Source organism: Podarcis muralis, chromosome 14 (assembly GCF_964188315.1).
Source record: "Podarcis muralis chromosome 14, rPodMur119.hap1.1, whole genome shotgun sequence".
Taxonomy (NCBI): domain Eukaryota; kingdom Metazoa; phylum Chordata; class Lepidosauria; order Squamata; family Lacertidae; genus Podarcis; species Podarcis muralis.
In genome coordinates, this window is record NC_135668.1 from 14,704,139 (window position 1) to 14,727,622 (window position 23,484).

The 23,484-nt window shown below is 48.2% G+C and overlaps 1 protein-coding gene across 1 annotated transcript in view; it reads left to right on the forward strand.

The window, feature by feature from the left end:
* Window positions 1–23,484, forward strand: part of WHAMM (WASP homolog associated with actin, golgi membranes and microtubules) — a 30,268-nt gene that overhangs the window by 1,330 nt on the left and 5,454 nt on the right. The window contains exons 2-9 of the mRNA XM_028706414.2: window positions 6,062–6,235; window positions 8,930–9,080; window positions 11,726–11,895; window positions 14,356–14,521; window positions 15,326–15,513; window positions 16,228–16,314; window positions 17,824–17,919; window positions 20,032–20,494. Coding sequence (XP_028562247.2) covers window positions 6,062–6,235; window positions 8,930–9,080; window positions 11,726–11,895; window positions 14,356–14,521; window positions 15,326–15,513; window positions 16,228–16,314; window positions 17,824–17,919; window positions 20,032–20,494 — 1,495 coding nt within the window. The remainder of the gene's footprint in view (window positions 1–6,061; window positions 6,236–8,929; window positions 9,081–11,725; window positions 11,896–14,355; window positions 14,522–15,325; window positions 15,514–16,227; window positions 16,315–17,823; window positions 17,920–20,031; window positions 20,495–23,484) is intronic.

Below are 23,484 nucleotides of genomic sequence, written 5' to 3' on the forward strand. Positions count from 1 at the left end.
TGATCGGCAAGCCCTAAGCTCAGTGGTTTAACCCACAGCGCCACCTGCGTCCCTTGCAGCTAAAGTGGTACCTCAGGTTAAGAACAGTTTCAGCTTAAGAAAGGACCTCTGGAGCGAATTAAGTACTTAACCCGAGGTACCACTGTATTAAAATACCATAATACATCAAACATTAAAAGTTTCCCCAAACAGAGCTGCCTTCAGATGTCTCCTGAAAGTCTGGTAGTTGTTGTTCTCTTTGACATCTGGTGGGAGGGCTTTCCACAGGGCAGGCGCCACTACCGAGAAGGCCCTCTGCCGGGTTCCCTGTAACTTGGCCTCTCGCAGTGAGGGAACCGCCAGAAGGCCCTCGGAGCTGGACCTCAGTGTCCGGGCTGGACGATGGGGGTGGAGACGCTCCTTCAGGTATACTGGGCCGAGGCCATTTAGGGCTTTAAAGGTGAGCACCAACACTTTGAATTGTGCTCGGAAACGTACTGGGAGCCAGTATAGGTCTTTCAAGACGGTGTTATATGGTCTCGGCGGCCGCCCCCAGTCACCAGTCTAGCGAATTAAGTTCTTAACCTGAGGTACCACTGTACCCCACTTGGCTACGAAGCTCGTTCGGAGGGGCAACCTTTCTCCAAGCCACCTCGCCGGGCTGTTGTGGCAGGGGAGATCAAATCATCTGTATACGCCCCCTTGAGTTTCTTGCAGAAAAAGGTGTGGATATAAATGCAAGAAATAAGCAAATAATCCAGGCTTTTGCAAGTTTCGAGTTCCCCACATGTTGGACCACTGCTCCCATTAGCCCCACACAGCATGGCCCAGTGGGTGGGAACTGTAGTTGCAACAACGCCCCAGAATGTTAGGTCGGGCAAGGCTGCTCTGATATGTGTGTGTCTTCATTTCTTACATTTGTAGACCACTTACTGGCTGAACAAAGTCAGTCCATTGTTCAAAAAATAAGACTTTAGAGTCGCCTTGCCCCCAGATGGCAACTAGACATTCCATACATTGGCGACTGCAACCTTGGTTTAAGGAGCCGTTTGATATCTGAGTTTCTAACGCTGATTCTTGCCTGGAACCCTGGAGAGTCGCTGCCAGTCAGTGTAGACGTTATTGAGGTTAATGGGCCGATTTGGCATAAGGAAGAGTGCCCTTCATTTTTGAGCTCTATGCAATGGACACACAGTGGTGAGCTGGAGCTGTTTAATTCCACCCCAGTTTTCCAAGCCCCGTGGGAACCCGATGCCAAGGAGCCGCAGATTTTGTGAAGGTTGATGCTCAGCCAAATCAAGCCTTTCTTGTCCTGTCATGTAAGGTGCTGCGTGCAACTCTCCAAAATCCAAACACCCCCCTGGCCCACTAGCTTTGTGTTGGATGAAGACGCTGTTTGGATTACAAATCATCTGCCGAAATCCTCGCAAGTCTTCTGCATATTTAGGCTTAAGTGTAGGGGAGAGGCCTGTGTTTATAGGAGCAGGCAGTGTTGCACCGGATAGCGTTTCTGATTGCAGTCATTAAACGAACTGGAAATTCCCCTTGACCTGCAAAAAACGCCTTCTCAGAAATCTGAGCGACTTGGTCTTTTATAACAGCTGCCCCGGGTTTCCAGATCACTATAAAGCAGAGGATCCCCGGTTTTAAAACGTATTTATATTTTTTATCCCAACCATCCTCTAAGCATAGGGCGGTGATGTACCCAGTATTTTCTATGCTCTGCTTCCACAGTTGGGAGGCAGCGATTCTTCTGAATGCCAGTTGCTGAAATCCCCCAGGAGGAGAGTGTGCTCTTGTGCTCAGGCAATGCTTGAGGGTTTCCCACACGCATTTGGATAGCCGCTGTGAGAACAGGATGCAGCCCTAGACGGGCCCTTGGCCCGATCCAGGAGGCTGTGCTGATCTCCTTGCCCCTCCTCTCTTTGAAAATATATACAGTCATACATGCTTTTGGGGGACAGGGGGCGGGTGGGTGTGGGGGACTCCCTGGTCCTGAATGGGGTAACTGTGTCCCTGAAGGACCAGGTGCGCAGCCTGGGAGTCATTTTGGACTCACAGCTGTCCATGGAGGCGCAGGTTAATTCTGTGTCCAGGGCGTCTGTCTACCAGCTCCACCTGGTACGCAGGCTGAGACCCTACCTGCCCGCAGACTGTCTCACCAGAGTGGTGCATGCTCTGGTTATCTCCCGCTTGGACTACTGCAATGCGCTCTACGTGGGGCTACCTTTGAAGGTGACCTGGAAACTGCAATTAATCCAGAATGCAGCAGCTAAACTGGTGACTGGGAGCGGCCGCCAGGACCACATAACACCGGTCCTGAGAGATCTGCATTGGCTCCCAGTACGTTTCCAACCACAATTCAAAGTGTTGGCGCTGACCTTTAAAGCCCTAAATGGCCTCGGCCCAGTATACCTGAAGGAGCATCTCCACCCCCATCATTCAGCCCGGACACTGAGGTCCAGCGCCAAGGGCCTTCTGGCGGTTCCCTCATTGCGAGAAGTGAGGTTACAGGGAACCAGGCAGAGGGCCTTCTCGGTAGTGGCGCCCACCCTGTGGAACACCCTCCCTTCAGATGTGAAGGAAATAAGCAGCTATCCTATCTTTAAAAGACATCTGAAGGCAGCCCTGTTCAGGGAAGTTTTTAATATTTAACGCTGTATTGTTTTTAACACTTGATTGGAAGCTGCCCAGAGTGGCTGGGGAAACTCAGCCAGATGGGCGGGGTATAATTAATAAATTATTATTATTATTATTACCTTGGAAGTTGAACGGAATCCGTTCCGGAAGTCCGTTCGACTTCCAAAATGTTCAGAAACCAATGCGCTGCTGCTTATTGGCTCCTGCAGCCAATCAGAAGCCCCATCGGATGTTTGGGTTCCAAAGAACATTTGCAAACCGGGACACTCACTTCCGGGTTTGCGGCGTTCAGGAGCCAAAATGTCCGAGTACCGAGGCGTTCGGGATCCAAGATACGACTGTACTGTTCCCCTAGGAGGCTTTCAAAGTATTTTCTTTTCTTTTTTTTTAAAGGAAAACAATCTACATTAAAACAGTTTATCCTCCCAACAACCTTGCGAGGTAGGGTAGGCTGAGTGAAGCTGGTAGTCGCTGCAGAAGGTCTTGCATCTAAACAATGGCAGTAACAAGGCCAAAACAAAATAAATATAATAATTCCTTCCAGTAGCGCCTTAGAGACCAACTAAGTTAGTTATTGGTATGAGCTTTCGTGTGCATGCATCCTTCTGTAAGGCCTACATCAACCACCCTCTCAACCTGACTAGGCCTCATTTCCACCATGGTCTCTGAGACTTCCGAGTTGCAAGGAGAGGGCTGTATACTGCAGGCCCTTTGGCCCTCCGGAAGTTACTGAACAACGACTCCCATCATCCCTGGCCATTGGCCATGCTTGCTGGGACTGCTGGGAGTTGTAGTTCAGCCGCCAAAAGCTCCCCGCACCTGCCATGTTGCCTCAGGATCTTCCTGCCTGTGGAAAGCTAGCATGTCAGGAACACCCTTGTAAGCTCACCTTCTCCCAGAGGTGCTAGTTTGCTATGTGCGGAGATAGTAATTTTTAAAATTAACTTGGAGGAACGTTTGGACATACCCCCGGCTTCGCTGTACAGTGGTACCTCGGGTTAAGTACTTAATTCGTTCCGGAGGTCCGTACTTACCCTGAAACTGTTCTTAACCTGAAGCACCACTTTAGCTAATGGGGCCTCCTGCTGCTCCCGCACCGACGGAGCCCAATTTCTGTTCTCATCCTGAAGCAAAGTTCTTAACCTGAAGCACTATTTCTGAGTTAGCAGAGTCTGTAACCTGAAGCATATGTAACCTGAAGCATATGTAACCCGAGGTACCACTGTACAATGGCACCGACCTCTGGGAACATGGGACTCTGTGATTTGTGTGTTTGGCTGGCGCAGCTCTTGGGAGAGAGAGTGCGATGTGTCGGCAGCAATTCACAAATAACTCAAAACAAGAGAGGTGTCGTCAGATGCTAAGGGGGGAAATGCAAATTCTCTGGCTCTTGACTTGCCTCTGTGGGTGTGGGAAGTGGCTCACATGGGTCTCAGCTGAGATGAGCTTTTGGATTCTGGAACACTTTTGGTGTGTTTTCCAAGAGGTTCAATCTACCACCCTGCTGTTCAGCCTTTATTCTCCTTGTTTGTAAGAAAATTAAACTTATTTCATTGATGGCATAGTCAGCATTATACATCTATTAGGACCACCAAATGTAATGATTTAGCTGCTGCTGTGTTCCATTCTACTGTGATATAAAGCAATTAACACCCTGAGGTGTATCTCATAGAATTGTAGAGTTCCTAGGGACTCCCGCAGCCTCATCTAGTCCAAACCCCCACAATGCAGGAATCTCCCCCATCCAATTTGAAACCATATTGAGCACTGCTTAGCTTTGCTAATGTGCTAGCAGTTTTATTGCTGCGCTGCTACCAATAGCAACACTTCACCCCTACTAAACATGAATTGCTTAAGCATTTTCCATTGCTCTGCAACCCTGACTTTCCTCCTGTACAGTCGTACCTTGGAAGTCGAACGGAATCCGTTCCTGAAGTCCGTTTGACTTCCAAAAAGTTCAGAAACCAAAGCGCCGCTTCTGATTGGCTGCAGGAAGGTCCTGCAGCCAATCGGAAGCCGCGGAAGCCCTGTCGGACGTTTGGCTTCCAAAACCGGAACGCTCATTTCCGGGTTTTGACCATTCGTGAGCCAAGACATTTGAGATCCAAGGTACGAATGTATTGGTACAGTGGACGCTCGGGTTGCGAACGTGATCCATGGGGGAGGCACGTTTGCAACCCACAGTGCCGTGTCTGCACACGCGCAGGTTGTGGTTCAGCGCTTATGCGCAAAGTGCGATTTAGTGCTTCTGCGCATGCACAACCGCTGAAACACGGAAGTAACCCGTTCCGGTACTTCCAGGTTTCGGCACAGCCTGAAGCGTCTGTAACCCAAGGTATGACTGTAGTTGCAAATGATATGGATAAAGGTAGAAGGACCCCTGACCATTAGGTCCAGTCATGACCAACTCTGGGGTTGCAGCGCTCATCTCGCTTTATTGGCAGAGGAAGCCGGCATACAGCTTCCAGGTCATGTGGCCAGCATGACTAAGCCGCTTCTGGCGAACCAGAGCAGCGCACGGAAACCTTCCCGCCGGAGCGGTACCTATTGATCTACTTGCACTTTGACGTGCTTTCGAACTGCTTAGTTGGCAGGAGCAGGGACCGAGCAACGGGAGCTCACCCCGTTGCGGGGATTCGAACCGCCAACCTTCTGATCGGCAAGTCCTAGGCTCTGTGGTTTAACCCACAGCGCCACCCGCGTCCCTAATCATATGGATACAAACTGTCAATTAAAAACTTGCTAGATTATGACCAAGGTTTGCCCACTCCAGCGTTTGTTTTCTTAGCTTGATTGGGGAGGGGTCTTAAAAGAAGGAGGACTCCCTTGAAAACTCCCTAGGGTGGACTGAGCATGCTTAGGGGTTGCAGAACCCTCACTGACTGTTGTGGGGTGCTGGGGAGAAAGTTGGAAGAGGAAATGGAGTGACTGGGATTCGAACCTTTGTTGCGGGTTCGCATTTGCCCAATCCTAGTTGCAGAACCAGTGTGGGGAATCCTTGGCCCTCCAGATGTTGCTGAACTCCCTTATTCTCCGGCCATTGCCGTGATTGCTAAGGCAAGAGGGAGTTGTAGTTCAGCAACATTCCCCACTCCTGTTTAGAGCCATTTAAGCTAGCGGCTGCGACTATGTCTTGTGGCGGGCAGTTCCGCAGGTTCTGGAGGTGCCCTGATAGGTGCAGTATTATTATTATTTATTAAATTTGTATGCGGCCTTATACCTGCTGCTCTCAGAGCTGTTCACAGGATAAAATCACAATACATAAACACAACAGGTGCATTTGTCTTGCGAGGTTTGTGCGGCGCCTCCGTAGGACCCACATCTACGTAAATTGGCGGCCCTCTTAAACGGCTGCTGTCCACCCACCACCACCCTGGATGTCTCAATTGTTTGCCAAGAGTACAATTCCATTGCTAATTTTGGAGTCTTCTTGCCCCCGTAGGTTCTCTACCAGCACAAAGATGCTGACAAGCTGGTCGCTTTGATGGAGCTCTACAAGGAGGAAGATGATGCTTATTGGGAGCTGGTTACCGTGGCGACCGAATTCTATCAATATTTGCTGCAGCCGTTTAGGGATATGCGTGAGCTGGCAACTCTATACAGACTGGAGATCCTGGTAAGTTTCTCTTCCCGGTGTTTCAAAGTCTCTATAAAATAAGATCCTGTGAGATGAATGGCTTTCTCCCCGTGGAGTCAGAAAGATGGGATCTGTTGGCACCAGACTGCTGTTTTGTGTTGTAGGTGTCGTTGGCACAACCGTAGCACATTGTGATGGATTTATTTTGAAACATCCAGGCATTATTTTGCTTTATTTGTTGTTCCGCAGGGCTCTTCCCTAATGTTACTGCATTATTGCAGTCGGCGCTCTTGTGCTGCGGTGCAACTAAAGCAGGACAAAAACCAGGCAAACTTAGAATAATAGAGGTGGAAGGGACCCTGAGGATCATCTAGTCCAGCCCCCTGCAAGGCAGGAATATGCAGCTGTCAATAATAATAATAATAATAATAATAATAATAATAATAATAATAAATTTTATTTATACCCCGCCCTCCCCAGCCAAGACCGGGCTCAGGGCAGTTAACGCCAGGTATAAAAACAATTGATTAAAATACAACTTAAAAACAAGATTAAAATACAACATTAAAATACAACATACAAAAAATAAAACATAAAAAATGCAGCCTCATTTCAGTAGAAACTCAAATCAAAAACTTTTTGGGGATGAAAACCAAAGGCCAACTATCCAGACTGGTCCTGTGTGGGCCAGAAAAAAGCCAGGGAAGTCCCCAAATAGGAGTTCCATCACAGAAGGAAAAAGGAAACGGGGAGGGGATCAAGTTGATTCCAAGCCAAAGGCCAGGCGGAACAACTCTGTCTTACAGGCCCTGCGGAAAGAAATCAGATCCTGCAGGGCCCTGGTCTCATGAGGCAGAGCATTCCACCAGGCCGGAGCCAGTGTTGAAAAGGCCCTGGCTCTGGTTGAGGTTAATCTGAGTTCCTTAGGGCCCGGAACCTCTAGGGTGTTGCTGTTATGGGGTGTTGCTATTATGGGGATCAAACCTGCAACCTTGGCGTTATCAGCATCTAAACCAATGTTTCCCAACCATGGGCCCCCTTCCAAGGGGGGAAAGGGGGCAGCTGCCTCCCCTCAATAAGTCAATATCAATACAAATTAATACAGTGGTGCCTCGCAAGACGAAATTAATTCGTTCCGCAAGTTTTTTCTTCTTGCGAGTTTTTCGTCTTCTGAAGCACGGTTTCCCATAGGAATGCATTGAAAATCAATCAATGCGTTCCTATGGAAACCGCCTTCAGACCAGGTCCGGGGACAGGCTGTTCTGAAGGCTGGCGGTGGGAAGAAAAGCCCTTCTCCCCACCTCCTGCCCCGCAAGCTCCGGGGACAGGAGGGCTTTGCTGCCGACCGCCAGCATTTTAAAAGCCCCCGGGACAGCGGAGACTTCTCCGCTGTCCCGGGGCGATTTTAAAATGCTGGCGGTGGGGAGCAAAGCCTTTCGGCCCCCGCCGGCCTTCCTGGACCTCTTCTGAAGGCCGGAGGGGGGTGAAAGGCTTTGCTCCCCACCGCCAGCAGTTAAAAGAGGTCCCCGGAGATTTCCCTATGGGCTTTCTTCTTGCGAAGCAAGCCCATAGGGAAATTCGTCTTGTGGAACGACTCAAAAACGGAAAACTCTTTCGTCTTGCGAGTTTTTCGTTTTGCGAGGCGTTCGTCTTGCGAGGCACCACTGTACAGATCTGAGGTTTTGCTCCCTCTAACAAAAGCCGTCCTACCAGTAGAAAGGCAGCTATTTAAATTTTTTATTTGTAAATAGAACAAAATTTTTATAATTTATACTCTTACCTAGATTTCAAAGAGAAATTATAGATTATAATACCAAAATATTGAAGAAAACATATAATTCATTGCTAGAATGGGAAACAAAAGATGAAGAGGTCAAATGTGTAATGATCAAATGGGCACAGGACTTAGAACTATACAAATGGAAGACAGGGGAAAACTATGGAAAGTGGATTTAAAATTTACTGATTGTATAATTCTGAAAGAAAATTATATGGAAATGATGTATCGATGGTGCATGACTCCTGTTAAACTTGCAAAAATGTATAGGACAAGTTCCAATAAGTGCTGGAAATGTAAAGAGAAAGAAGGTACGTTTTATCATATGTAGTGGAATTGTAAAGTAATCAAAAACTATTTGGAAACGATATATAATGAACTGAAGAAGATGTTTAAAAAAACTTATATTAAAAAACTAGAAGCTTTTTTGTTAGGCATTATAGGACAGGAGGGACTTGGGTGGCGCTGTGGGTTAAACCACAGAGCCTAGGACTTGCCGATCAGAAGGTCGGCGGTTCGAATCCCCACAATGGGGTGAGCTCCCATTGCTTGGTCCCTGCTCCTGCCAACCTAGCAGTTCGAAAGCACGTCAAAGTGCAAGTAGATAAACAGGTACCACTCCAGCGGGAAGGTAAACGGCGTTTCCGTGAGCTGCTCTGGTTCGCCAGAAGCGGCTTAGTCATGCTGGCCACATGACCCGGAAGCTTTACGCCGGCTCCCTCGGCTAGTAAAGCGAGATGAGTGCCGCAACCCCAGAGTTTGTCACGACTGGACCTAATGGTCAGGGGTCCCTTTACCTTACCTTTATAGGACAGGAATTGCCAAAAGAGTGGAAGAAGTTATTCATGTATGCTACAACGGCAGCAAGGATTCTACTAGCTCAGAAATGGAACTCTGATATAGATAGAACACCTTTTGCCCGTTTTGACTCTAAAAATATACTCCTTTTTTTGCAGAAATCCTTGCAAGCTGACAGGCTGGGTCCTAAAAGGATTGAGGCCCTGAAGAAGGAGGCGGAGGAGTGGACAGATCAGGCTGAAGAAGCTGTCTGCTCCATCCAAGACATCACGGTTGGTTACTTCAAGGAGACAGTGATGGCACTGGGAGGTGAGCAGAGAGGCAGGCAGAAACAACCTTTCCCTTTCTTTTAAAATTATTTTCCATTTTTGCGTTTTACAATGTTTCGACAATAAAAATTAACTCTAAACCAGTAGCATCTAAGTCTAAACCAGTAGCATCTCTAAAATCCCGCTGCCCCCCCCCCCCCCCCCCGGTCACACATAAGTCTTATTATTCAAAAAGTGAACTCCTTTACACATGGAAGAAGCCTAAAAGGCCATTCACTGTTAATAACTTCTCCTCCTCGAATTGCCCCCCTTAGAAATCAAATTGCCCCCCTGTGGGGACCACGGGTCTAAGCAAATTCCACCTGCATTTTTTGCGACTTCCCTTCCTCTGCGGTTTCTTATTTTATTCCGTATTCTTACTGAATGCCCAATTCAAACCTATTTACAAATCTAACCTTTATGCTTCCTTTTAAGTTATTTCTTACCGCTCGTGTTTATGTCAGCCCTGCTAATGTTTTTAATTGTTTACAATTTGTCTTCACGTATTCAACAAATGTTCCCTCATATTTATGGGACCGCCTCTCCTGGTATGCCCCGCAGAGGATCTTAAGGTCATAGCTTAGAGGTCTCGGGCCCAAAGGAAGTCATAATATCCTCCGCCAGGACCTTCTCAGTGATGGCTCCGACCTGGTGGAATGCTCTGTCCCATGAGACCAGGGCCCTGCAGGATTTAACTTCCTTCCTCAGGGCCTGTAAGACAGAGCTGTTCTGCCTGGCTTTCAATTTGAACTTAGCCTGATCTTTTATTCCCCTTCCTTCCCTCCCCCTCCCCTTTTTATGAAGATTACCCGCGCTGGGATCCCTCAGCTAATTCTCCCCTGGTCTCCACGCTTGCCCAAATAGGACTAACTTAGCCAGCTAGCCCTGGTGATCATCTAATGTTTATTGGATGGATTTTCTCCCTAAATTGATTTTTGAATTCTAAATTTCTTGTTATTCACGTTTCATACTGTATTTTATGCTGTTTTTTGTTGAATCAATTGTTTTAAATTTGTTGTTAGTTGCCCTGAGCCCGGTTTTCTGAACCGGGAAGGGCGGGGTATAAATAAAAAATTATTATTATTATTCTGTTTAAAAAACCCTCTCTCATCACCCTCTCTCATCTTGATATTCTTTCGGTAACTTTCGCCCCATCTCTGCGTAGTCCAGGGGTCTGCAACCTTTAAGACAAAAAGAGCCACTTGGACCCGTTTCCGAAGAAAAAAAACCTGGGAGCCGCAAAACTCGTCATTATAAAAATAACTTTTTTGTCACTTTTTTATTATTTCTTTGTTTGACCCCTCAGAATTACTCCTCCTTTCAATGCAGTGACCAGCGTACATGCCCCTTACAATGTAGCAGGCGGGCGGGCAGGAAGGTGACGTCGTGACGGTGCGTGACTAACGCATGCACCGCCCCCATGTGACGTCACAGCCAGTACAGCGCCCGCCACAGTGGGGAGTGTCGGGGCGCACAATGCGCCTCCTCCCCTCGCTAGTATCCGCCCCGGAGCCGCGGCAAAGGTGTAAAAGAGCCACATGCGGCTCCGGAGCCGCGGGTTGCAGACCCCTGGCGTAGTCCATCAATTTTAGTTGCCGCTCCGCTTTTGTTGGAACTGCTGTTTCTTTCCATCTTTGGGCGTCTATCATTTGGGCAGCCATGGTAGTGTACGTAAATAGTTTTCCCCCTGATCTTTGGGTACCTCTTATCCCATTCTACCTAAAAGAAAAGCTTCTGGCCTTTTAACAAAGGTTATTTTTGACATTTTTCCCCAACTCGTTATAAATCATTTCCCAGAAAGCTTTTACTGTCTTGCACAAACACCACATATGATAAAAGATACTTTCTTTCTCAGGCATGAGTGAGGCGCAATCTTCCAACGAGTTCCCCTGGGCAGGCCATCTTGAGTTTCCCAGTAGATTGAGGCCCATCTTAATTAGAGAGGGAGGGTCTGTGCTGAGTGGGAGATCAAAATATCTTGGGCCATCCCTAGGGGTGACCTTCAGGGCCTTCTCGGTGGCTGCTCCCAGACTCTGGAACTCCCCTCCCGGAGAAACTAGAATGGCTCCCTCTTGGTTGTCCTTGAAGACCTCCTTGTTCCAACAGACTTTAGGGAATTGGCGGCTTTGTGCCATGCTATTTATATTGTACCGTATTTTTTGCTGTATAAGACACACTTTTTCCACTTCAAAAATTAAGGGGAAATGTGTGTGCGTCTTATGGAGCGAATGTAGGCTACTTGGCTTCAGTGATAGCAACGCGAAGCCTCCGAAGCGCAGAGGGAGAGCTCCCCCGCGCTCCGGAGGCTTCGCGTTGCTTTCACAACTCAGTGGATTGAGTAAGATCCGAACCCAGAATCCTTGGCTGTATGAGGTCATAGATAAAAGTTTCACTTGGCTTTAATATGTTCCTACATCTTTGTGTGGGGGGACAGAGAAAAGGCTCGAAGTTGTTCTTAGCCTGCATAAACATCTAAAGCACACGACGCACCCCCCCCCCCCGAATCCTGGGAATTGTAGGGTGCAAGGAACTGTAGTTCTCTGTGAGAGGTAAATTGCAGTTCCCAGGATTCTTTGGGGGGAAGCAGCACTCTTTAAATGTATGCTGAAAGCACGGACTTTTATTCTGTGACCCTCCTCTTGACAGCAATGCAGAAGCAAATGGAGCAGGACCGGAAGCGCTTTGGCCAAGCTGCCTGGGCCACGGCTTCTCCCAGGTTAGAAAACTTGAAGTACCTGTTGGCGAAGGAGACTCTGCAGCACATGAGGGCCAAAGAGCTGTGCCTGAACCACAAGAGAGCGGACATCCGGAAGCAGGTAAGGGCATCACCCCCCATTCTCCTCTCGTCTCGCTAGAGGAGCCTCCCAGATGCGGGAGTCATGAGATGGAGAGTGAACATTGCAGCTAGGAGACAGCCGAAAAGGTAAAGGGACCCCTGACCATTAGGTCCAGTTGCGGACGACTCTGGGGTTGCGGCTCTCAACTCGTTTTATTGGCTAAGGGAGCCGGCGTACAGCTTCGGGGTCATGTGGCCTGACTAAGCCACTTCTGGAGAACCAGAGCAGCGCACGGAAACACCGTTTACCTTCCCGCCGGAGCGGTACCTATTTATCTACTTGCACTGGTGTGCTTTCGAACTGCTAGGTTGGCAGGAGCAGGGACCGAGCAACGGGAGCTCACCCCTTGGCGGGGATTCGAACCGCCGACCTTCTGATCGGCAAGTCCTAGGCTCTGTGGTTTAACCCACAGCGCCACCCGCGTCCCTAGGAAACAGCCTTAAGGCATCCCTTAAATGTGTTCCTGCAATTGCAATCTGACGAGGCTAAACAAACCTCATACAGCCTCGGCCTAATAATAATAATAATAATAATAATAATAATAATAATAATAATAATAATAAAAAATTTATTATTTATACCCTGCCCATCTGGCTGGGTTTCCCCAGCCACTGTGGGCAGCTTCCAACAGTATATTTAAATACAATGATTCATCAAATAGTAAAAGCTTTCCTAAACGGGGCTGCCTTCAGATGTCTTCTAGAGGGTCAGATAGTTTTTTATTTCTTTGACATCTGATGGGAGGGCGTTCCACAGGGCAGGTGCCACTATTGAGAAGGCCCTCTGCCTGGTTTCCTGTAACTGAAGGAGCATCTCCACCCCCATTGTCCAGCCCGGACACTGAGGTCCAGCTCTGAGGGCCTTCTGGCAGTTCCCTCATTGCAAGAAGTGAGGTTACAGGGAACCAAGCAGAAGGCCTTCTTGGTAGTGGCACCCACCCTGTGGAACGCCCTCCCATCAGATGTCAAGGAAATGAACTACTATCTGACTTTTAGAAGACATCTGAAGGCAGCCCCGTTTAGGAAAGCTTTTACTATTTGATGAATCATTGTATTTAAATATTCTGCTGGAAGCTGCCCACAGTGGCTGGGGAAACCCAGCCAGATGGGCAGGGTATAAATAATAAATATATTATTATTATTATTATTATTATTATTATTATTATTATTATTATTATTATTATTATTACAGTGGTACCTCGGGTTACATACGCTTCAGGTTACATACGCTTCAGGTTACAGACTCTACTAACCCTGACTTTTAGAAGGCATCTGAAGGCAGTCCTGTTTAGGGAAGCTTTTAATGTATAGTGTTTTATCATGTTTTTAATATTCTGTTGGGAGCTGCCCAGAGTGGCTGAGGAAACCCAGCCAGATGGGCAGGGTATAAATAATAATTTATTATTATTATTACTAACCTATGGCAGGCATAGGGAAACTCGGCCCTCCAGATGTTTTGGGACTACAACTCTCATCATCCCTGACCGCTGGTCTTGTTAGCTAGGGATGATGGGAGCTGTAGTCCCAAAACATCGGGAGGGCCGAGTTTGCCTATGCCTGACCTACGGCAAGTGGCCTTAGCTGAGAAGCGAACAGACAGCTTAAAGGAAGCAGAGGGCAAAAAGGATGGTTTTGTTACAGGTTTGCATTGGTTCATCATGTACGACAGCAGATTGGGTCACCTGTTCCAGCCACCATTGACAAGCAGAGATTTGTGGAGGGAAAGGGAGTGAATATGGACAGGTTCTTAGTATATTTCATTGTTTACAGATGCCCTGGAAATGTGTGTTTTATTTTTACTTGCATGTTCTACAACACACACATATATAGTGGTACCTCGGGTTACAGACGCTTCAGGTTACAGACTTTGCTAACCCAGAAATAGTACCTCGGGTTAAGAACTTTGCTTCAGGATGAGAACAGAAATCGTGCTCTGGAAGCATGGCGGCAGCAGGAGGCCCCATTAGCTAAAGTGGTGCTTCAGGTTAAGAACAGTTTTAGGTTAAGAACGGACCTCCGGAACAAATTAAGTACTTAACCCGAGGTACCACTGTACAGTGATACCTTGGGTTACAGACGCTTCAGGTTACAGACACTTCAGGTTACAGACTCTGCTAACCCAGAAATAGTACCTCGGGTTAAGAACTTTGCTTCAGGATGAGAACAGAAATCGTGCGGTGGCAGCGGGAGGCCCCATTAGCTAAAGTGGTACCTCAGGTTAAGAACGGACCTCCGGAACAAATTAAGTTCAGAATCTGAGGTACCTCTCTCTCTCTCTCTCTCTCTCTCTCTGTGTATGTGTGTGTGTGTGTACACACACACACACACACACACACACGGAAAATGCCCCTCTGATGGGAGGGGAACACGATGAGGGGAAAGGGCCGAGTGACGTTGTTTTGCTTCTAATAGTTTGTGGGCTTAATGACGCTTCCTGCAGATGGAGGCCCTCCACGAGCAAGAAAATGACATGGCTCGAGTCGAGGAGCTGGAAATAGAATATTATGAAACTCAGCTGGAGCTGTACGAGGTGCAGTTCGAGATCCTGAAGAATGAAGAAATGCTGCTTATTACACAGTTGGAGACTTTAAGGAGGCGGATGAAAGGTAAGCAAGCAAAATGAGCCACACCTGCCAGGGAATGGGCGACTGTTTCTCTGCTCTCCTGCAGTAGCCCGGGTGGCTGTTGTGAACCTCCAGTCAAAGAGCAGCAACAGGGGAAAGGATATTGTGTTTTGTGTCCTGCTTGGAGGCTTCCCAGAAGGATCTGGTTGGGTAGTGTGGGGAGCAGAATGATGGACCATTGGCTGACACTTCTGACACTCTACACATCAGCCTCCACAGTAAACCACTCCAGGGGCAAGGCCAGAACAGGTAGTCACACAGAGACGCAGCGGGCACCCTCCTTTCTGAGAACTGGTCATTATGCCATGGTGCTGGATGGAACGAGTTTATCTATGCCCCTTATGGAGGCTGGAAGAAGGAAAGTGTGGAGAGCAGGGCATCATGCAGAGATGCAGCAGATAGCCAACTTTGGGGAATTTTGGGGAACTTGAAAAATATTATCATCATGAGCTTATTTAATATACGTGTGTGTACAGTCATACCTTGGAAGTCGAACAGCCTAGTTCTTGAACGTTTTGGCTCCCGAACGATCAAAACCTGGGAGCGTTCTGGTTTTTGAATGTTCTTTTGGAAGCCAAACATCCGACGCGGCTTCTGCAGCTTCTGATTGGCTGCAGGAGCTTCCTGCAGCCAATCGGAAGCCACACTTTGGTTTCCGAACGTTTTGGAAGTCGAACGGACTTCCGGAATGGATTCCGTTCGGCTTCCAAGGTACGACTGTATAGGTATAGATAGATAGGTAGATTTGCATATTGCACATAAGTAAACATTGTCTTCTTCCTTTAGAGATCCAGGATGAAGTAGTTTATTATGACACATGTGAAAACCCTGATGAGTTAGAAGCCACTGAGCAAGTCCTGGAAGAAACCCGTGTGCCTTCCTCTGAAATAGCTCAGCTGAGGCAGAAGACCCAGCAGTTGGAGACAAAGCGTGGGATTATCTGCTCAAGGAGAGCTTACCTCAGAAACAAAAAGGCAAGTGGCCCAGAAAAGTTCGGGTGCCCTATTATTATTATTTATTAAATTTGTTTATCGCCCTATACCCTGCAGGTCTCACGTCTGTTCACTGGATAAAATCATAATATAAAAACACAACAGACATAAAATAAAAAGAAGAGCCTAATAACCACCACCCCCCCAAAAAAACCCCACACACATTTTAAATGGGCATTGAATGTCAAGTCAACCAAAGGCCTGGTTGAAAAGGAGCATTTTTGCCTAGCGCCTAAAGGTGTCTAATGAAGGCACCAGGTGAACTTCCCTGGGGAGAGCATTCCACAGACAGGGAGCCACTGCAGAGAAGGCCCCGTTCTCGTGTTGCCACCCTCTGCACCTCTCAAGGAGGAGGCATACGAAGAAGGGCCTCAGGGTACAGGTGGGTTCATATGGGAAGAGGCGGTCCTTGAGCCGTTTAAGGCTTTACTGATCAAAACCAGCCCTTTGAATTGGGCCCGGAAACTAATTGGTAGCCAATGCAGTCCGACCAGGATCAGTGTAATATGCACAAACCATCTTGTCCCGCTGAGCAGCCTGGCCGCTAAATTTTGCACTATTGACACTGAGGGGAGACACTTGTTCCAATAAACATGATACACACAAACACACACGTTGCGTTTTAAACTAAAATGGGGACCTCAGCCGGCACTTACAGCTGACCGGCATGCTTCTGTTTGGTTTCTCTTCCATTAGGATCAATGTGAAGAGAGCCGACACGCCAGACTCCAGCAGGCTCAAGAAAGCTCACGGCATTTCCAGCAACATCACAGCATCCAGATTGTGAGTAGCAAGGAACTGGGGGAGAAATCTACAAGGCAGGGGTGGGGAGTGTGTGGCCCCGCGAGCAAATGTCATTAGGTTCCAAGCCTCAGCCAGCATGGCCAGTGGTGAGATGTGAAGTCAAGCAACATCTGGAGGGCTAGAGGCGCCTCGCTCCTCCTTTATGGAATTTACAGTCGTACCCTGGATCCTGAACGCCCTGGGAGTCGATCGTTTCGGCTCTCGAAAGCTGCAAACCCGGAAGTGCGTGTTCCGGTTTGCGAACGTTCTTCAGAACCCAAACGTCCAATGGGGTTCCGCGGCTTCTGATTGGCTGCAGGAGCTTCCTTCAGCCAATCAGAAGCCGCGCTTTGGTTTCTGAACTTTTTGGAAGTGGAACAGACTTCCAGAACGGATTCTGTTCGACTTCAAAGGTACTCCGGCTGAGCTGTAGTTAGTGTTGCATCATGCAGCGATTCACAGGAACGCAGGGAAAGAACTCTTGCCTTTATACCAAGTTTCTAGACCTTGTGGTTGGGAAGGTACACTTGGAAGCGGAATGGGCGGTGCTTGCTGGTAACGCGGAAACCAGGGAGACGCTATTGAGGGTTGGACTAGATGACCCTTGGTGTCCCTTTCAACTGCCCTCACTGACCGGAGGATTGCAAAACCAGAATAAAGCATGCAAAATAGTTTTTTAATGGTGGTGGTGGGGAAATGAGATGGATGCAAACTTGCTCAACTTGCATAACATATTCGCAACTCAGAATCCTACTTTTGGGGGCTGTAGGATTTGGATTCCCTGTGCATATAACTTTACTGCACCATCTAGGGACGTGGGTGGTCTAAACCACTGAGCCTCTTGGGCTTGCTGGTCGGAAGGTCGGCAGTTCAGATCCCCACAACGGGGTGAGCTCCCATTGCTCTGCCCCAGCTCCTGCCAACCTAGCAGTTCGAAAGCACACCAGTGCAAGTAGATAAATAGGTACTACTGTGGCGGGAAGCTAAACGGCGTTGCTGTGTGCTTTGGTTTCCGTCACGGTATTCCGTTGTGCCAGAATTGGTTTAGTCATGCCGTCCACATGACCCAGAAAGCTGTCTGTGGACAAGTACCGGCTCCCTCGGACTGAAAGCGGGATGGGCTCTGCTACCCCATAGTCACCTTTGACTGGACTCAACCATCCAGGGGTCCTTTACCTTTTTGGGGGGTTTTTTACTGCACCATCTTCTGTATATTTACCCCAGTCATTGTAGCAGATCTCTATACAGTGGTACCTCGGGTTACATACGCTGCAGGTTACAGACTCCGCTAACCCAGAAATATTACCTCGGGTTAAGAACTTTGCTTCAGGATGAGAACAGAAATTGTGCTCCAGCGGCGCGGCAGCAGCAGGAGGCCCCATTAGCTAAAGTGGTGCTTTAGGTTAAGAACAGTTTCAGGTTAAGAATGGACCTCTGGAACGAATTAAGTACTTAACCCGAGGTACCACTGTATGCGGGTGTTAACTTTTTTCCGGTGTCCAAATGCAGAAAAGAGACAAAAGGAAAGAGGACGAGAAGAAGAAAAAAGCGTGGATAAAGCAGGAGCGAGAGAAGACCCTGGAGAGGCTCAAGACGTTCAAAGAGGTGAGTCTCAAGTCGAACTCCCAGTGATCTTCCTGCCACTGGGAAATCTTCCTTCTGGAGAAAAGACAAATCGAAGGTGTTGAGTTTCTTTCCTCGTTCCCCTGCAACTGGCCAGCGGCGGCGGGAAACAACGAAGACAACTTCTGCTTTAGAAATTGTTATAATAAATTGGTTTGGCATGGGTTGTTGTCGTTTAAGCACAGGCAGGCTTATGTGGTGTAGGATCCCACCCTTTTGCTTTGAAGTGATTTTAATATTGTATTTTTAAATGGCTCGATAAATGGACGTTGCGATGAAGGCTGGGTAAGAAATCACAACCGCAGTTATAATTATAATACCTTCCTTTCAAAGTAGCAAAGGAAAGCGCATTGAAGTGCACTGATGGAAATGATATGTTTATTGTATTTATAGCCTGCCTTTCCTCCAGGGTGTGGCTCTCCCCCTACCCATTTTAATCTCAAAACAACTTCAGTCGGTAGAGCAGGAGACTCTTAATCTCAAGGCCGAGGGTTCGAGCCCCATGATGGGCAAAAGATTCCTGCATTGCAGAAGGTTGGACTGGGTGTGTCTACAAACAACCCTGTGACATAAAGGCTGGCAACTGTCCCAAGGCCAGCCGGTTAAGGATCATGCCTGAGTTGGGATATGTTTTTCGCTCTATAGGACGCACTTTCACCCTCCTAAAAAGTAAGGGGATATGTAGGGATGATTGCAGAGTGGGGAGTGGGGTTCGGAGGGAGCTCACTCCCCACCCGCAGGCAGCCTCAGCCTGCCTGCACGCGTGACCTTGGGGTGCAGAGCGCACACACCCCTCACAGACAAAGCCACGGCTGTCTGAACATCGTTGCCTCTGTCTAACCTTTTGCGGTCTCAGTAGTTATAATAATAATAATAATTTATTATTTATACCCCGCCCTTCTGGCTGAGTTTCCCCAGCCACTCTGGGCGGCTCCCAATCAGTGTTTAAAACAGTACAGCGTTACATATTAAAAACTTCCCTGAACAGGGCTGCCTTAAGATGTCTTCTGAATGTCAGGTAATTATTTATCTCTTTGACATCTGGTGGGAGGGCGTTCCACAGGGCGGGCGCCACTACCAAGAAGGCCCTCTGTCTGGTTCCCTGTAGCCTCACTTCTCGCAATGAGGGCACCACCAAAAGGCCCTCGGCGCTGGATCTCAGTGTCCGGGCTGAACGATGGGGGTGGAGACGCTCCTTCAGGTATACTGGACCGAGGCTGTTTAAAGCTTTAAAGGTCAGCACCAACACTTTGAATCGTGCTCGGAAACGTACTGGTTTGCGGTGTCCTGTCTGTAACCTTTGTCTCTGAGACCTTTTGTCTCCTTCGTCATACACTCTGCAAGGGGAAAATGACGCTGTGGAAACAGGTGCCAAAATAACTTTGTACCACCCCACGATCTCGGGAACGGAAGATGTGTAAAGGTCACCGTCCAAAATGTATCTGCCTGGTTTGCATATTTGTCTCAATAAAAGGAGGCTCCACAGGGCTGGCCGGCAGCTTGCATGCAGCTCACCTGCGCGCAGCTCACCTGCTTTATCAACTCCTGCCTCATGGCCATCACTTCAGGGAAATGTGTGTGCATCTTATGGAGCGAATGCAGGCTGCGCAGCTTTCGCTGAAGCCAGGAGAGCAAGAGGGATCGGTGCGCACCGATCCCTCTTGCTGTTCTGGCTTCGCTTCGCTGGAGAGGCGCTGCACAGCTTTCCCTCTCTGCGCAGCGCCCCGTCAGCGAAGCGGGAGGAGAAATGGAAGGGGCTGCGTTTCTCCAGCTGCTTCGCTGAAGGGGGCTGCGCAGAGAGGGAGAGCTGTGCAGTGCCCCTTCGGCGAATCGGGGGGAGAAACACCCCCTTCCGTTTCTCCTCCCGCTTTGCTGGAGAGGCATTGTGCAGAGAGGGAGAGATTCCCCCCCCCCTTGTTCTCTAAAACTGGGCGCATCTTATAGGGCGAAAAATACGGTAACCCCTGGTTTCCCAGGTCCTAGTTTGACCCTCCAACCACCCACTGGCTCTCTCCCCCCCACCATCGTTGCTCTCCGGCAGTTGCATTCCACCTTTTCTGAAACCTGACAGCTCTGTCGTTGTTCCCCTTGCAGAAATGCCCAGCGCAGTTTGTCCTGAAGACTTCCCGGTCGCAGCCGTTGAACGCCAAGCAGCCCCAGGGCGCCTCCCATCGGACTCCGGCCGCTGCCCCTCAGACGCCCTCGGCGAGCAAGACGCCCTCGGCCAAGACCTTCCGGCCAGCACAAGCCAAAGGCTTCAAAGCGCTGCGGCAGAAGCCCTCAAAGGATATCCCCGTCCAGATTTTTGCCCCTCCGCCGCCCGGCCCTGAGCAGCAAGGGAAGAGCAACGGGGGGCCGCCACTGTTGCCTCCCCCACCGCCTCCCCCGCCACCACCGCCGCTTCCCCCACCATCAAACCACCAGCCTCTTTGCTTAAGGACAGGAGCGCAGATCGGGGAGAAGCCTCTGCCCCTCTTGTGCAAAGACCCTCCAGGGAGAAGTGGCTCTCCAGAGAAAGCAGACGGGACGTCCAGGCGAACGGCAAATGATTATGCAGGTAGGGGGGGCTGTTGTTTCCTTTTTCTGTGCATTGCTGATGTGTGCTGCATCGCTGACTCTGTAGGGATGCCAACCTTTGTATCTTCTCAAAGCGGCCTCTGGCTCACCAATGTTCCTGGCTAATCACAGAACCTTTGATCTGATCCAAGGCACTTCTTAATATTGCAGACTGGAGACAACAAGGACAAGGAGCTAGGACAAATCTGAGGAGATGAAGGACCTCTTAACGATCCTCCTCCAGCCTCAGCAGTTTTTGTCTTTTTGTTTTTGTACTATCTGTCACTCGATGTTTTAAATCCCCTGTCACTTTTGTTATCCCCATTTTTTTTTTTTTTTTAAAGTATTCGCCCAGGACGATATCTACTTTTACCTCCCCACCCCCATTTTATGTTGTTATTTCTATGTATATCATGCTATGGCCACACGGCTAATGCAATAAAATCTATTATTATAGACTGGAGACAACCTGGTTGGCTTCCTGCAGGCTTCTGGTTGGCCCTTGTGGGAGGAGGATGCTGAACTATATATGCCATGGGACACAGGTGGCACTGTGGGTTAAACCACAGAGCCTAAGACTTGCTGATCAGAAGGTTGGCGGTTCGAATCTCCACGACGGGGTGAGCTCCCGTTTCTCAGTCCCTGCTCCTGCCAACCTAGCAGTTCGAAAGCACTTCAAAGTGCAAGTAGTTAAATAGGTACCGCTCTGGCGGGAAGGTAAACGGTGTTTCCGTGTGCTGCTCTGGTTTGCCAGAAGCGGCTTAATCATGCTAGCCACATGACCCGGAAGCCGTACGCCGGCTCCCTCGGCCAATAAAGCGAGATGAGCACCGCAACCCCAGAGTCGGCCACAATTGGACCTAATGTTCAGGGGTCCCTTTACCTTTACCTAGGCAAACTAAGGCCCGTGGGCTGGATCCGGGCCAATCACCTTCTATTTCCCCCCCAAAAAAATATTTATTAAAATTTTCCAAAAATCCAGAAAAAAGAAAGAAAAAGAAAAGAAAAAAGAACAACTAAAAAAAAACATTCACCGTTTACAGCCTTATTTTCAATAACATATTTCCATGACTTCCCCACACCTCCCCTTCTTGTATTCCAATTCCAATTATTAGTTCAACAAGTTCTTATCCCCAATTTTTGACCTTACTGTATTTAGTTCATTATTATATTTAGTTCATTTTATATAACCAATTTTAATTTATAAACATCAGTCTTTATACCTCAGTACCCATTCTTAAAATCTTTTTCTAAGGTCGACCCCAATACCCTTCCACGAATTCCCCATTTTTATACCCCTAACAAAATAAAATAAAAAGAATCAAAATATAATTATACACCCTTTGGATTCCCAAACCCCACCCCACCCCTTTCCCAGTTTCGATCCCCAACAAATGTCCATCAGTCTATCTGCAGTCAGCCTGGAGACCTCACGTCCGAGGCTCGTAATTCTCTCTCAGTTCCTCTCTGCCGGTTTTTTTTGATAGTCCTTTATATCAAACACCAAATCTCGGAGAGGCTCTGTCTCAATAATGTCCATTTATCTTCCAGCCAGATCTCCATATTTAAAAGTGGAGCTCAAATCTTGTTTCTTAATCCTTTTAAGTCCAAATGTCCCAAAAGCTCCAACTTCCATCTTGATCAGATTTGTAATCCAAGGGTCTTCAGATCTCCACATAAGGAGATCTCTCCATTCTTCATTCTCCAATTCAAACCAAATTTTCATCATCTAGTTCTTATTTTCCTTTGGATCCTTCTTGACAAGCCTCTGGCTTTCCTTCATCTGCGGCATTGTGGCTCCTCCTTCCTTACTCTCCAGGTCATCATATATTTCTTTTTCCGCTTTCTCAAATTTCTCAGATTTCTTTTCCTGTTCAGCTGCAAAAACTTTTTGTTCCGCTACAAGGACCTTTTGTTCAGCTGCAAAGACTTGAGTCAAGTCCCTTCCAGATTCAGTAAGTTTATTTACTGTTTCATTCAATGTTTTGACCCTTGTAGCCAAAACATCGTTTTGTTCTTGTAGCTTTCCCAAGAGAAAGAAAGTCCTATTTAATTCCATCAGTATTTTTCCACTTGCAGCCATTCTTGTAATGTCCCAGAACCCCCTCTAGAGGGATTCTGGTTACTTAGTATTCCTTCCAGTTCAAAAACCAAAAGTCAAGTTAGTTTGTATCAGTTCTTCCTTGTTTTCAACAATTTATAACCAAATTGTAACAAATATAACCAGCAGAGACAACAAAAACAAAGTTCTCTTTCTTCCCCAACTTTGACAGCTAGTTTGACAGCTGTCAAAATCTTCTATGTCTCTTGAACAGGCTCTCTCGCGGATCACTCCCGGGTCCCGGGGGGGTTGCACTTCAGCTCTCAAAAACAACTCTTATCCTCCAGCAAAATTACTTATACTGCCAAATCGTGAAATTAATAACTTTTATCCAATAAAGAAGAAGATATTCTCTCAACCTTAGTTATCTAGTCCTTGCTTTAAGTTGTTTACAAGGCGGGGAGACGGACTTCCTCTTTGCGCCTACCCCAATCGTACCAAATCCGAAAGAAAAAAAAATCTCTTTTAAGTCCAATTTCCGTATTACTCACGGGTTGTTACTTTTAATCCAGATGTTCAAAGGAAGAAGTTAGCGCTCTCCGTCCATGGCATGCGGCTTCACTCAGCAGGGGAAGCAGAGGACTCTCAGCACCGCGCCGCTCCCCGCCCCCCATTCCGTAGCCTTTAAAAAGGCTCCTTCGCGGGTCGGGGGGGCGCAGTGGTGCCCGCCGAGTCACCAAGTCCACAGGCTTCCGCGCCTGTGGTTTCTAAGGGTCCCCGCGTCGCCGCCGCGGCAGGACCCGAACCCTGCTGAGCTGATTCCCTCCAGAGCTCGGAGGGAATCCGCCATTAGGCGATGGCGCTAACCCGGAAGTCCCCGGGCCAATCACCTTCTAAATCCGGCCTGCGGATGGTCCAGGAATCTGTGTGTTTTTACATGAGTTGAATGT